The 15,963-nt window shown below is 38.2% G+C and overlaps 1 protein-coding gene across 1 annotated transcript; it reads left to right on the top strand.

Moving 5' to 3' along the window:
• The first annotated feature begins 296 nt into the window (after positions 1-296).
• LOC140615237 (olfactory receptor 2D3-like) lies at positions 297-7,246 on the top strand. Its single transcript, XM_072795157.1, has 2 exons — positions 297-1,194; positions 7,173-7,246. The coding sequence occupies exons 1-2, from the start codon at positions 297-299 to the stop codon at positions 7,244-7,246; spliced, it is 972 nt and encodes a 323-aa protein (XP_072651258.1).
• Positions 7,247-15,963: the final 8,717 nt, after the last annotated feature.

The following is a 15,963-nucleotide window of genomic DNA, read 5'->3' as shown; positions in this document are numbered from 1 at the left end:
CAAATTCCAATATCCTCATAGCAGAACTAGCCCAGAAGGCTTTAACAATGTCATAATCTATAAATGGCACTGGAAAGAGGAGATTTTGAAAAAAAAAAGGAGTTGATTGAAATTACAACCACTAATAAGAATGAAGATATACTATTTAGTATTAATTAGAATGACTTGGATAGCAAAAGCTAGAAATACCCAATTTGATTATAAGCTGAGCTTTAAATGAGACTCTTCTACAAGATGTTACAAACCCAAAGGTTGGTCTTTTTATTTGTGCAAACAGGTAAACAGGCATAATCTCAATGGGAGAGGAAAACCAAACCTCTGTGGCTGAGTTTATTTTCCTGGGTCTTTCCCAGGATTTGCAGACCCAGATCCTGATGTTTGTTCTTTTTCTCATCATTTATCTTTTGACTGTACTTGGGAATCTGCTCATCATCATTCTCATCTTCATGGACTCTCGACTTCACACTCCCATGTACTTTTTTCTTAGAAACCTCTCTTTCGCAGATCTCTGTCTTTCTAGCAGCATCGTCCCTCAAGTGTTGTTCCATTTCCTGGCAAAGAGGAAAGCTATTTCTTTTCTTGGGTGTATGACACAGATAGTTGTCTCCCTTATGATTGGGTGTGCAGAGTGTGCACTGCTGGCGGTGATGTCTTATGACCGGTACGTGGCTGTCTGCAAGCCCCTGCACTACTCTAGCATCATGACCCAAAAGGTGTGTCTCCAGTTGGCCATAGGATCCTGGGCCAGTGGAGCACTCATGTCTCTGGTGGATACCACCTTTACTTTCCAACTACCCTACCAAGGACAGAAGATTATTAATCACTACTTTTGTGAACTTCCTGCCCTTCTGAAGGTGGCTTCAGGAGATACTTACAGCACAGAAATGGCCGTCTTTGCAGTGGGTGTGGTCATGCTCTTAGTTCCTGTCTGCCTGATTCTGGTCTCCTACTGGAATATTATCTCCACTGTGATCCAGATGCAGTCTGGGGAGGGGAGGCTCAAGGCTTTCTCTACCTGTGGCTCCCATCTCATTGTTGTTGTCCTCTTCTATGGATCAGCGATATTCAACTACATGAAGCCAAACTCCAAAATAGTCAATGAAAGTGATAAAGTGATCTCTACATTCTATGCAGTGGTGACTCCAATATTGAACCCCATAATTTATAGCCTGAGAAATAAGGATGTTAAAGATGGTTTCAGAAAACTAGCTGGAAGAAAGCTCTTTTCTGAGAGATGGTGACCTCAAGGTCTAACTTTTATTTTACTTTATTTTAATTTTTTGAGAGTATTGCATGTGTGCTTGCTCTAGCAGATTAGGGGAAGGGCAGAAGGAGAATTAGAGAGATAGAATCATAAGTAGTCTCCACACCCAGGCCAGAGCTGACTCAGGGCTTGATCTCACAACCCTGACATCATGACCTGAGTCAAAATCAAGAGTGATGCTCTATTGCCTGAGCCACCCAAGCACCTCTGTGGGTCTGATTTTTAGAACTATTGTAATATTCTTAAAAGATGCACAGGATTGGGGAACTGGGGTGGCTCAATAACTGAGCCACACAGGTATCTCTGGAAGAGTCTTTAGTACTTGGATCACTCATGGCTCAAAGCATTTCACCTTGTATAATAGCACAAAAGCCAAATACTTACTAGTGCACGATGTTTTCTCCTGAAAGCTTCAATAAAATGAATTTATTTTATCTTGATATCCCCAATTTCATGTAAGCATGAAGTAGCAGAGCAAAAAGGAAATTTAACAGTCATGTACACAAACATAGTTCTGAATCTTAAACTACTCTGTATCTTTCTACTGAATGATTATCCAGCATTTGCCTAAAGAAGAATATATTCCTCCATAATGCCTTGAATCATGAGATGAATGAAAGATCTACTTTCATTTATACAGCTGACCAATAAACAGCATGTGCCAACCACCACATATTTGAAAAACCTCATACCACTTTTAACTCCCCCAAAACTTAACTTCTAATAGCCTTTTGCCTGGAAACCTTACCAATAACATGAGCAGTAGTCAACTAACATGTATTTTGTATACATATTACACACTGTATTCTTACAACAAATAAGCAAGAGGAAAAAATGTTATTAAGAAGATCATAGGAAGTTTGCCTGGGTGGCTCAGTGGTTTAGCGCCGGCTTCAGCCCAGGGTGTGACCCTGGAATTCAGGATCCAGTCCCACGTCGGGCTCCTTGCATGGAACCTGCTTCTCCCTCTGCCTGTATCTGCCTCTCTCTCTCTTTCTCTGTCTCTCATGAATAAGTAAATAAAATCTTAAAAAAAAGATCATAGGAGAAAGTACATTCACAGTACTGTACTGTACCAAAAAAAATCCATGTATAAGTGGACCTATGCAGTCCAAACCTGCATTGTTCAAGGGTCAAGTATAGATAGTTTTTTGCTTTTACAAAGATCTTCCATATGGTAAGTCAAAATCAATGTTCTGGTACCTTGAACCAACCTTCTCTAGTTTTAGTCCTAGAGAAATTTCATTTTCCTCTACTATAGCCCTCTGAAGTCAGTTTCTGTATTGGCCCAAATTCAATTCTCACAGCCAATCACTCACTTGATTCTTTAAAGTTCCTAGATCTAACATGCACTGGCATCCTGTATTCATTCTGGTCATCCTCCTTTGAATGAGCTCATTTTATCCATAAATACCTCTTCCATAAGCAAAAGAGAATTTTGGATTTTAGAAATTGGAATTTGTGAACGTGAAGCTGACCCCTACTTGGGCTTAGATGCCTATAACCACATCTTACTGTGACTCAACTTCTCAAAAATTGTCGCTTCTGGGCTCCCCTTCAGGTTTCATGAACCCTTAGGACACACAATCTGCCTGACAGCCACCTATTTTATCCAAGCTTTTAATCAGTCACATGTTTAAAGGCGATTCAATGACAACTGTAAAACTTTTCTACACTTACCATGGATATGAGTCCAGGAACAACTGACGTCAGGAGTCAGGAACTACTGATTCTACTGTAGAAGACCTCCCCAGTGAAGTAACGTCTAATAGCTAAATTTCTTCTTTCTTTCATTCATGCATCCATGCATTCATTTTAAAACCATTATTGAGCTCTTTTTATATTTTCGCCTGACTTAGTTGTTTCCAATATACCCAGAACAGACACCGATGTATTATGTATTTCAATACAAATTTTTGCAATCATTACTGTCCTTTTAAAATTACTGGAGCTGGACCACAATAGACAGATGCTAGTCTGGGGTGTGAGGATCAGAGCAAACTTTTATAGAAACTGCATCTGATACTTAAAGTGACATAGACAGGAGAAAGCACTAATAGGTGAAGTTGCTGATCTGGCTGCCCATGATGATCTAAATGAGATCTATTTCACTAATGGGAGGGAAAATAAGGAAATGTAAACAGAAAATTTCAACACTAATTTAGAGAATTCTTGCCATGAAGAAGAAAGAAGAAGGTATGGCTGAGAAAGTGGGATTATGAGTTTATAAAATTTTTAAATTCCTAGGTCACTTCCCTCTTTACTTTGAAGACTTTTTTTTAAATTTTTATTTATTTATGATAGTCACAGAGAGAGAGAGAGAGAGAGGCGCAGAGACACAGGCAGAGGGAGAAGCAGGCTCCATGCACCGGGAGCCCGACGTGGGATTCGATCCCGGTCTCCAGGATCGCGCCCTGGGCCAAAGGCAGGCGCCAAACCACTGCGCCACCCAGGGATCCCTACATGAGAATAAATTCTAATGAAAACAAACAATCCATTTAAAAAGTAGGGAAAAGATTTGACCAGATATTTCACGAAGGATATACAGATAGCAAATAAGCACATGGAATAATGCTCAACATCATTAATCATGAGGGAAGTGCAAATTAAAATTATATAGTTATTAAATTGGTTAAAATTAAAAGGGCTGATGATACCAAGTGTTGAGGAGGATGTAGAGAAACTGGAACATTCATACACTGCTGGCAGGAATACAAAATAGTACAACCACTTCAGAAAAGAGATAATTTTCTAAAAAGTCAAGACTGACCTACTATATGATCCAGATTCTTAGGAATTTACTCTAGAGAAATGAAAGCATATGTCCATACAAAGATTTGTACATAAATGTTTACAACAGTTTTATGTGTGATAGCCAAAAAACAAGAAACAACCCAAGTTTCCCTCAACAGATGAATGAACAAATCATGGTATGCTCATATAATGGAACACTACTCAGCAATTAAAAGGAACGAACTATTGCATAGATGAATCAAAATAATTATGCCGTGTGGAAGAAGCTAGCAAAAAAGGAGTGCATACTGTGTGAATTCCTTTATATAAAATTCTAGGAAATTCAAACTAATGTACAGCAACTGAAAGTAGATCAGTTGTTGCCCAAGGAGGCTGGAGGAGAGGTTGGAAAGGGTGGGGGTTAAGGGCCATAAAGGGGCACAAGGAAGCTTTTGGGGCAATGGTATGTTCATTATCTCGATTGTGGTAATGGTTTCATGTGTAAATATGTCAAAATTTTGCAAATGGTACACTTGAAGTGTGTCTGTTATATTATCATATGTAAATTATACCTCAATAAAGCAGAAAATACAAAAGCAGGCAAATAAAACATTTTGTCATGGGGAAAAAAAGAATAAATTCTAGACGTATCATGATGTAAATGAAGCTGAACATGTAAGCAAAACTATGGAAATCTTAGAAGACAAATAGGATGATTTTTTTAAAAAAGATTTAATTTATTTACTCATGAGAAGAGAGAGAGAGAGGCATAGACACAGGCAGAGGGAGAAGCAGGCTCCATGCAGGGTGCCCGATGTGAGACTTGATCCCCAGACTCCAGGATCACACCCTGAGCTGAAGGCAGACACCCGACTGCTGAGCCACCCAGGTGTCCCACGGGATAATTTTTAAAAAGCATAACTTTTTATCAACAGAGACATTTCAAATTTTAACACAAAATCAAGTCATAAGGGAAAAGACTGATTAAATTATAAATGTATGATACAAAACTCCATAAATTCAGGTCACCTGAGTAGCTCAGCGGTTGAGGGCCTGCCTTTGACTCAGGTCATGATCCCAGGGGTCCTAGGATCAATTCCCACATCAGGCTTCTCACAGGGAGCCTGCTTCCTCCTCTTTTATGTCTCTGCCTCTCCTTGTGCCTCTCATGAAAAAATAAATTAAATATTTAAAGAAAACAAACCCATAAATTCAACTGGCAAAGTAGAAAAAGACTTGTTTTTTGGGATGCCTGTGTAGCTCAGCAGTTCAGCGTCCCATGTTGGGCTCCCTGCATGGAGCCAGTTTCTCCCTCTGCCTATGTCTCTGCCTCTCACTCTCTATGCTCTCATGAATAAATAAATAAAATCTTTAAAAAGAAAGACTTATTTTTTTTAATTTTTATTTATTTATGATAGTCACAGAGAGAGAGAGAGAGAGGCAGAGACACAGGCAGAGGGAGAAGCAGGCTCCATGCACCGGGAGCCTGATGTGGGATTCGATCCCGGGTCTCCAGGATCGCGCCCTGGGCCAAAGGCAGGCGCCAAACCGCTGCGCCACCCAGGGATCCCAAGAAAGACTTATTTTTAAGACAAAATCAAACAACCCATTTTTCATAATATACATGGATTTTACACAGCAGTAACAGAAATTTGAATGGCCTAATAAAAGAAAAATAACAAAGGAAATACACAGTCATGTCACAGAACAAATAGGAAATGAAAATGATCAATAAGCATATAAAACTATGCTCATCCTCAACTGTAATTAAAGTATCATATAATAAGTTAACAGGGAGATACCATTTTTTTGACCTATGGATTAACAAAATTGAAGAGTTTCACACTATCAAATGGTAGTAAAGTTGCAACTAAATAGAAACTTTAATGCAATGTTGATGAGTGTATCATGTTGATATTAAGACCTTGCTAAACAAATAAAACTCTACCAAATAAAGGTAATCATATGGCATCAAAACAGATATAAACCAAAATGAAAGCACTAGCCCTGCAATTAAGTTTATAGGACTCAGCTAAGCATCCAAACAATCGAATACATGTTTATTTTTATTTCTATTTAATTGCCATATATGTGAAAACACAAGTTTGATGACCTGAGAACCCCGAGATATATCTGCTGATGCTATCTGGAATGCTATTGGTGTAAGGCTTGAACAAAGGGTGCTAATATGAGATAGAGACTTCGGTCTGTGACCTCAAATAAAACACCGATATCTCAGAGGATGGAAAGGTAATCAGGTTGAGGGCTTCTCAAGCTCCAGGGAATGCCCTATTTACATATTCTCAGGACCTCAGCTTTAAATAGATCCTTGAAGGAAAAATGCTCTCTGTTCAGGAGTGGGACCTAGGAGAATTGGAGTTTGTACCTGGAATTCAGTAAGGCAGAAAGGCTTGGGGTGGAGTCAGACTCCTAGGATGACTGGAGTGCAGCTCCGGGAGGCATTGATTAGGAGCAAACCCACAACAGTGCTGTCCTTCCAGACTGGATCTGGAGGCTGCAGACATCATTCCCTCCCCCACTTGATTTTTGATCCTTCACCAGGGACCTGCAGCCCAGTTTCTGCCTCCTCTCTGCCCTCAGGTGAGAGTGGACAAGCTGGTGATGGGCCTCAGGCCGAAGGAATCTTGGTACCCGTTGGGGGTTGTGAGGTGGGCATGGCATTGGGAAAGGTAAATTTTGTCATTTGCTTTCTTGCACATCAATGTTGTTCCTTGCTAGCCACCCGGAGACAATTCTATTCCCACTCTTCTCCAGGACCCCAGCCTAAAAATGCTTTCCCAGACTTTCTTCTTCAGGGATGAGGCTCCTTCCAGAGAGATCACAGAGGATGTGCTTCTAGCTGTTGAAAAGCAACTGCCTGATTCTCCCTTTGCCTCCTTGGTCAGGCCTTCAGCATCATGTTTGCCTCAGCTTGCATTTGTCCCACCCTCTCCCATTGAACAAGCAAGGGGCTAGAAGGAAACAGGAACCTTGCTTCAAGGAATCCGGTCAAGAGCTCCTTGCTCTTGCGTCTTCTCCGGGTCTAGGAGATGTGAAGGAATCAGGACTGCGTGGTACAGCCTTCTAGGAAGGCCAGCACTGCTGCCTCCAAGCCCATGGTGAGTTAGGGCAGACAGTGGTGTGAGTCCAGTTACAGGCAGTGCTGGCCTTCTAGCCCTGAAGAGGATACTAGCGCCCACTACAGGTGCCCTCCCGCAAACATCCCATAGTGTGGTACCCTTCACATAAGGTCAGGCATGTGGGTTCCCACAACACCCAGCCTTGGTCAATATCCAGTTGGCTCAGTACCCACTCTGGGACATCTTTGGGTGTTGTGAAAGATATGGTGGCCATGAGGGTATGCAAATTAGAGTATGAAATACTTCATGAGTATATCTGTGGTGATGGATGTCTGTGTGTTTATATAAGATATTGTGAAGCTGAGAGTAAGTATATGCAACATGTGGTGTGCATACGTATATGACAAGGAATAATGCCGTGTACATAATGTGAGTGTGTGAGACACAGTCCCTAAGAGAAGATGTCTGGAAAGGCCATATTAGCGACAATATTGCTAGGGCCTCAGAGGATGGAAGATGCATTCCCTTTTCCTTCGATTTGGGGGCACAGCTATACTTTCAAATCTCTTCCTGTATTTCTTCCTTCTGCTTTTTCTCCACATCTCTAGATTTCTGTCCTCTCAGCTTAGCTTCTGTTCCCTGAATTCTTCTAATTTCTATTCTCTTTATTGTTTTTCCCACTCTGATTTTTTCTTCTTCCCTTTTTCTCTAAATTCAATAACATAACATCATTGTTTAATTAATTAGTAAAGCTGACAAAGTTAAATGGATTCTTTAAGACTGTAAAACAGTAATAGTCCCTGGCCTTCTTTGGAAAGTAAAAGATACTATATTTCATCTTATTTACCTCCTTTTCCATTGATTTTTATTACGCCTCTGTTTCAAGTTTTCGCAATCCACATATATACATATTTATGTAAATGTACAAGTCCTACCTTAAGGGAGAGAGAATCATTCTTCAAATGTATTGTGCAGTCTCTACATGATGCTAAATTTTTTGGTGTGGTTAAGGGTTTATTCATTTGGTAAGGATATTCTTTAATGGAATTATCTTCAGAGGGACAAAAAGATATACAGCCCGCACATGCGCGCACGCACACACACACACACACACAACCCCATATGTTGTTCATACCCAAACATTATTTTGCAACCCATTTTTTTAACTCAACAATCTGAACAACATCTTTCTATGGAAAATATAGATCTACTTACTTTTAATGACTTAAGGTTAGTGTATCGTGATCACAGCAGCCATTTCTTTCAATGTAGTTGTCAGGCATTGTGCGAACTAGTTTCCATTAAGTGCTAAATTTAATCTGTACATCCATACTATGAATTTGTGGTGTTATATCCATTTAACACTAGGAAATGAGAGGCATAAAGGAGCTAAATCAACTGGCCAAGGCCAAAGAGCTAAGAGATAGAGGGACATTCAAACTATGTCTGTAAAATTCACACATCTGTACTGTTACCCTTTTCTCTATATGGTATAGAGTATATTGTATAGGAAAATTATTTATTTAGCGCACCTACTGTTAGATTGTAAATTGTTTTATCCTGGTAACAATCCTATACATGAGTATCCTTTGAAGCAAAGTTTTATGCATACTTATTTTGAAAATGTAAAATACTAAAAACAGCATCGTTCAGAAACAAAAGGCAAGTCCATTTTGTAAATTTTTACTACTTTCAGATTGCCTTCCAAAGAGATTTTATGAATGATTTATTTGCCCTATTCTCAAAAATACAGTGGATGATTTCAATCTATTTCACCTTTGCAAATCTAATGTGAGAGATACAACAGCTATTATCTTATTTTTTGTTTCTCTAAGTGAAGATGAACATTCTTTACAGAGTCAGTCTTGGGGCATTTGCATTTCTTCTTTGAATTGTGTGTTTAACATCCTGTTTGCATCATTTTCATCGGTATTCTTTTTATTCTTTTTAGAAGCTCTTTGATGTCCTAGTTTCCTATTTGTTGTTTATATGTTAAATACATATGTTCTTTACTTAACTGCTCTTTTTTACATTGTTTTTTAATAGACTATACCCACCTTAACTTAAGGGTTATGGTTTTCATGTCATCCTTAGAAGGTCCTTTCCCACAGAAAGATCACAGAAAGTATTCACTTACATTTTCTACTAGTAATAGTATGACGTCTTTGGTTTTGTTTTGTCTTACACTGAGATATTTAATCCATCTGGATTTGGGGAGGGATTAAGAATTGTTGCGAGAGTGTTTTGCCAGATATCCTAACACCAATTTTAAGTAATACACCTGTCTCTATTAAGGTAGATGACACTTGTATTATTCATTTCCTTAAATTCTTGATTTTGATTCTTGTCTACATTATTTCATGGACATTTTGGTTTTTGAGTGAATACAATACATATAAATTAATCAGATTTAACCATATATCTTAATGTCAGGTAGGTTAAATTTCCCACCCTCACCCCTACCACAGTGGGTTTTTCAAATATTTACTGTTTCAGTTTTTCAAATATTTACTGTGAAGAGTTTCACAAGTATTTCTGGATAAATTTCAGAATTATTTTGTTAAATTTCCCATCAGAAATGCGTATGGATTTTGATTATAATTGCACTTGATTTCAGCATGTTTCTGAGGAGTGCTTCTCAAAATATGGTCCATGAAATAATCACATCAAAATTATCAAGAATACTTGTTAGAAAGGCAGATTTCTTTGTTCCACCACCAACCTGTTGAAAATCTCCAGAGCCCAGGAATATTTATTTTTGACAAACTCTCACAGAGAGAATTAGTGAGAACACTTGTATATGAGAATCAAGGATTTAGGAAGCATTGATAATATTTCAATTTCCCATCTGGGAATTAGGTGTCTTTCTCCATGTATTTACGTTGATGTCTATGATCCTCATTGGAGTATAATTTTCCCTTTGCTTTGATCTTGACCATGTTCTGTTAACATGACAACTGAACATTTGAAAGAGGGTGCTGTTATGAACTGGAGCTACATTTAATAAATTCTCTGATAGTTCTCATTAATATATAAAAAAGCATACATAATACTAGTTTGTTTATAGATTTCTTATTGTTTCCAGTTTTCACTATTTTATTAAGATTTCCAGGCAAAATAATATTCACTTACAAATAATGATGTTACCATTCCTTTCCAGTCCTTGCACCTCGTAATTCTAGTTTCTACTTCTAATTTCTATTGCATTAATTAACTCTTTGCAAACAGATATCTTTTCTGAACCCAGAATTTAATGTGAATATTTTAACATTTCACCATTGAGCATGATGCTAGTTTTTGTTTTCAAATAATATGTAACATCATAAAAGGCAGTATATTCAAATTCCTTTTAAAATAAGGCATACTGGGGAGCCTGTGCGGCTCAGTCGTTTGAGCATCTACCTTTGGCTCAGATCATGATCTTGGGGTCTTGGGATCTGGCCCCAAGTCAGACTCCTTGCTCCATGGGAGCTTGCTTCTCCCTTTCCCTCATCTGCTCACCCTCAATTTGCTTGTTTGAGCTCTCTCTCTCTCTTTCAAATAAATAAGTAAAATCTTTAAAAAAATAAAATGATATACACCTAAGTTCCTATTTTACTTAAAATGCTCCTTAATAATGAAAGTAAACTTTATTAAATGCCTTTTACAGCATCTACTGAGATTACTTTATCCTCATTTTGACCTGTTAATAGGAAGAAATGCTTAAATAAACTTCCTAACAATCAGTTCATCTGTGCATTCATGGGAAAAATTCAATAGATAGTGATGCATAAATAAATAAAGAATAAAGTCTTTTGGAATACTGTGGTACCCTATAGGCTTTTATTTATTTTTAATTTTAATTCAGGTATAATTAACATACAATGCTACATTAGTTTCAAGAGTGAAATATAGTGATTCAAATTTCTGTATATTACTCAGTGTTCATCATGATAAGGATACTCTTAATCGCCTTCACCTACTTCCCTCCTCCCCCCGCTCACCCCCCTTTTGTAACCATTAGTTCTCTATAATTGAGTCTATTTTTTGGTCTCTTTTTCTTTATTTTTTCTGTTGATAGGCATTTGGCCTGCTTCCATAATTTGAGTACTGTAAATAATGCTGCAGTAAACACACTGGTGTATATATCTATTCAAATTAGTGTTTTTGCATTCTTTGGGTAAATATCGTGTTATGGAATTACTGGATCATATGATAATACCGGTTTTAGTTTTTGAGTCACCTCCATACTGTTTTTCACAAGTGGCTGCACAATTTGCATTCCCACCAACAGTGTATGAGGGGTTCTTTTGTTATTAGTTTATTTTTGCTTTTGCTACACTCAAGAGACATTTCTAGAAAGATACTGCTATTTTTCATCATATTAACTTATGATTATTTGTATTTCTTTGGTGCTGTTTGTTATTTCTCCTCTCTCAACTCTAATGTTATTTATTTGGGTCCTTTCTATTTTCCTTTTCATAAGTCTGGCTAGGGGTTCATCAATTTTACAAATTTTTTCAAAGAACCAGCTCCTGGGTTCATTGATCTGTTCCATTGTTTTTTTAGTTTCTCTATCATTTATTTTCATTCTAATCTTTATTATTTCCCTTCTTAAGCTGGCTTTAACCTTAAAATGATGTTCCTGTTCTAGCTCCATTAGGTGTAAGGTTAGGTTGTTTATTGGTATTTTTCTTACTTCTTGAGGTAGGACTATATTGCTATAAACTTCCCTCTTAGAAAAGCTTTTGCTACATTCCAAATATTTTTGACCATTGTGTTTTTATTTTTGATGGTCTCCATGTGTTCTTTATTTCCTCTTTGAGGAAATGTTTTCATATTCTATCTGTTCTTTCTTTCTTTCTTTCTTTCTTTCTTTCTTTCTTTCTTTCATTCTTCTAGATCATGCACACAACTAGCTGGGGAGGGCAGAATAGAGGGAGACAAAGCAAGTCTTAAGCCGGCTCCATGTTCAGATGGAGCCCAATGTGGGGCTCAATCATGACCCTAGATCATGACCTGGGCTGAAATCAAAGGCAGATGTTCAACTGACTGAGGTACCCAGAGCTTCCATTTCTAATTTGATTTCTTGATTCACCCATTCATTGTGTAATAGCATGATATTTAGCTTCCATATTTTGTCCTCTTTCCAGATATCTTCTTTTGTTTGCTTTTTAGTCATTGTATTGTGGATGGAAATATGCATGTTATGACTTCACTGTTTTTTAACTTCATAACACTTATTTTGTGGGCTAATGTGTGATCTATACTGGAGATTGTTTAATGTGCACTTGAAAACAATGTGTATTCTTCTGTTTTAGGATGGTTTGTTCTGAATATATAAGTTAGATCTATCTGGTCCAATCTGTCATTGAAAAGCACTGATTCCTTGTTGATTTATATTTGGATGATCTATCCAAAGGTCTATCATTCTTGGTCTCTTGTTTTTAAGTCTATTTTGTCTGATATAAGTATTCCTACCATGGCTCTCTTAAACTTGAAATTGCATGATAAATGTTTTCCTATCTATTCATTTTCTTTTTTTAAATAAATTTATTTTTTATTAGTGTTCAATTTGTCAACATACAGAATAACACCCAGTGCTCATCCAGTCAAGTGCCCACCTCAGTGCCCACCACTGAGTCATCCCTACCCCCTGTCCACCTCCCCTCCACCACACCTAGTTCATTTCCCAGAGTTAGGAGAAAAGGGGGAAATATCAGAAAGGGAGACAGAACATGAAAGAATATCTATTCACTTTCAATCTAACCTGCATGTATCTTTAGGTCTGAAATAAGTCTCTTGTAGGCAGCATATAGATGGGTCTAGTTTTTTTTTTTATCCATTCTGTCCCCTGTGTCTTTTCATTGGAGCAATTAGTCCATTCACATTCAAAGTAGTTATTAATATATATGTATTTATGGCCATTTTGTGGTTGTTTTTGTAGTTTTTCTCTGATCCTTTCTTCTCTTGCTCTCTTTCACGGTTCATTCGCTTTCTTTAGTGATACACTCAGATTCTTTTCTCTTATTCTTTGAATATCTTATTAATGGTCTTTGATTTGTGGTTACCATTTCATTTGTATGTAGCATCTCCTGCAAATACCAGTTTATGTTAAGTTGATAGTTGCTTCTGCTTGGACCCATTCTTTATACCAATCGGCCTCACACATGTAGACACACGTTTTAGTTATGTGGTGTCATATTTTACAGCCTTTCATTTTATGAATCCTTTCACTGATTTTTACAGATTTTTAAATTTTTACTGGCATTCTGTTTCCTATTCCTTGTATTCTCACTTATGGTCTTTACTTTCAACTCAAGCAGTCTCGGTTAATGTTTCTTTTTTTTTTATAGAAATATTTGAAATGCATTTATTGTAAAATTTTGTTTCTTATAACAATTTATAAAAACTTATGTTCATCTTGCTCTAAGAGTTTAAGTATATATATATATTTTTTAATTTATTTTTTATTGGTGTTCAATTTACTAACATACAGAATAACCCCCAGTGCCCGTCACCCATTCACTCCCACCCCCCGCCCTCCTCCCCTTCTACCACCCCTAGTTCGTTTCCCAGAGTTAGCAGTCTTTACGTTCTGCCTCCCTTTCTGATATTTCCCACACATTTCTTCTCCCTTCCCTTATATTCCCTTTCACTATTATTTATATTCCCCAAATGAGTGAGAACATATAATGTTTGTCCTCCGATTGACTTACTTCACTCAGCATAATACCCTCCAGTTCCATCCACATCTAAGCAAATGGTGGGTATTTGTCGTTTCTAATGGCTCAGTAATATTCCATTGTATACATAAACCACAGCTTCTTTATCCATTCATCTTTCGATGGACACCGAGGCTCCTTCCACAGTTTGACTATCGTGGCCATTGCTGCTATAAACATTGGGGTGCAGGTGTCCTGGCGTTTCATTGCATTTGTATCTTTGGGGTAAATCCCCAACAGTGCAATTGCTGGGTCGTAGGGCAGGTCTATTTTTACCTCTTTGAGGAACCTCCACACAGTTTTCCAGAGTGGCTGCACCAGTTCACATTCCCACCAACAGTGCAAGAGGGTTCCCTTTTCTCCGCATCCTCTCCAACATTTGTGGTTTCCTGCCTTGTTAATTTTCCCCATTCTCACTGGTGTGAGGTGGTATCTCATTGTGGTTTTGATTTGTATTTCCCTGATGGCAAGTGATGCAGAGCATTTTCTCATATGCATGTTGGCCGGTTAATGTTTCTTATAGAGGTGGTTCAGTGATCCTGAACTCTTTCAGTTTCTGTTTGTGTGAGAAACTCTTTATCTCCTATTCTGAATGATAACCTTGCTGGATAGAGTATTCTTAGCTGCAGATTTTTCCCTTTCAGCACTTTGAATTTATCAGTCTCTACCTCATGGCCTGCAAAGTTTCTGATGATATACTGATAACCTTACAGGATATCCCCTGTAACTGTCTTCTTTTCTCTTGATGTTTTTATCTTTCTTTTTGCCATTTTAATCACTATGTGTCTTGTCATGGAGCTCCTTCAGTTGACTTTATTGGGGGATGTCTGTGTCTCCTGAATCTAATTCTGTTTCTTTCCCAAGATATTGTAAGTTTTCAGCTATTACTTCTTCAGTAAATGTTCTGCCCCTTTTTCTCTCTCTTCTCCTTCTGGAATTCCAGAATGTAACTGTTATTAGGCTCAATGGAGTCACTAAGTTCTCCATGTCTATTCCTTTGTTTGCTAATCTTTTTCTCCCATTTGATCATTTTGATTAATTTCCATTGCTCTGTTTTATTGCTGATTAATTCATTCCTCTCCTCTTCTAGCCTGCTATTTATTCCATCAAATGTATTTTTATTTTCATTTTTTGTATTCTTTGTGTCTGATGGGTTTTTTCTTAAGCTTCTCGCTGATGTTCTCTATTCTTTTCTCAAGTTCAGTGAGTGTCTTTATGATCATTAGTTTAATTCTCGGTGTCTATCAGATAAGTAGTATCTGTTTTGCTTAGATCTCTTGCTGTTGTTTTGTCCTGTTCTTTCACTTGGGACCTATTCCTCTGTGTTTGCAGTTTGGCTTACTCTCTGTGTCTGTTTTGTGTTTTAGAAATGTCAGCTGTATCTCTATATCTTTTGAAGGTAGTGACTTTATGAAGCCTGCAGTGCAGTGTCTGTCCTGCAGTTCAGTGTCTCCAGTTCTTCAGGACCTGGTGCTTCATAAAGTTCCTTTATCTGTGTTGTTTATGCCCTGCTGTTAGTCCTGGCCATTTTCCCCCTCAGTCCAGTAGTCGGCAGAGGCCTCTCTTTGGGTGTTGTGTGCAGTCTTTAGTCCCCAGTCAAGTGGGGAACATTATAATGACGTGATATGCTGGTTTCCTTGTGAAATGAGACCTGCAGCTGCCAAAACTGAGATCCTACAAAATGTGTGGGTCAGGAGATGAGGTGTTGGTGGGGTTCAGGTTACTCTTGGGGAGGCCTCCCATGGAGCCAAGACTGAGGCAGGTGTGACCCTACGGATCACACTGCCAATGTGTGGGTATAAGTGTCAGCACTGTGCAGGTTCCTGCAGGTGACCAGTGTTTATGGTGGAAGTGAGAGAGAAAATGGTACCTGTCAGCTCCTGTGTCCCTAGAGGGGTCTCCCAGTGAGCCTGTCTATCTGTGGCATGCCTTGAAATGAATAAATAACTCTCCAACCTCCTGCCCCAATAGTTTTTCAAACTACTGGATACAACATACACACTGTATCTTCCCTGGCTGTTTGTTGTGCTATCTCTTCAAGGGCTTCCTGGTCTCTCCTAGAGCCAAGTTTGCCAATTTATTAAATTCTAGGCTGTAGTTGGAATTTAATAGTTTTGAGAACTCAAAAGATTGGCTCCCACCTCCTTTCAAAGCCAAATGACAAGTGGCTTCATCTTTCCAA

Source organism: Canis lupus, chromosome 23, assembly GCF_048164855.1.
Source record: "Canis lupus baileyi chromosome 23, mCanLup2.hap1, whole genome shotgun sequence".
NCBI lineage: Eukaryota > Metazoa > Chordata > Mammalia > Carnivora > Canidae > Canis > Canis lupus.
This window is presented reverse-complemented; position numbering and strand designations above follow the sequence as displayed.

Excerpts from the sequence above, each read along its gene's own strand:
- LOC140615237 (XM_072795157.1), top strand. The coding sequence starts at position 297 with ATGGGAGAGGAAAACCAAACCTCTGTGGCTGAGTTTATTTTCCTGGGT. Across the intron at positions 1,195-7,172 it reads AAATAAGGATGTTAAAGATG|CCCTGAAGAGGATACTAGCG; the intron begins GTTTCAGAAAAC and ends CTGGCCTTCTAG.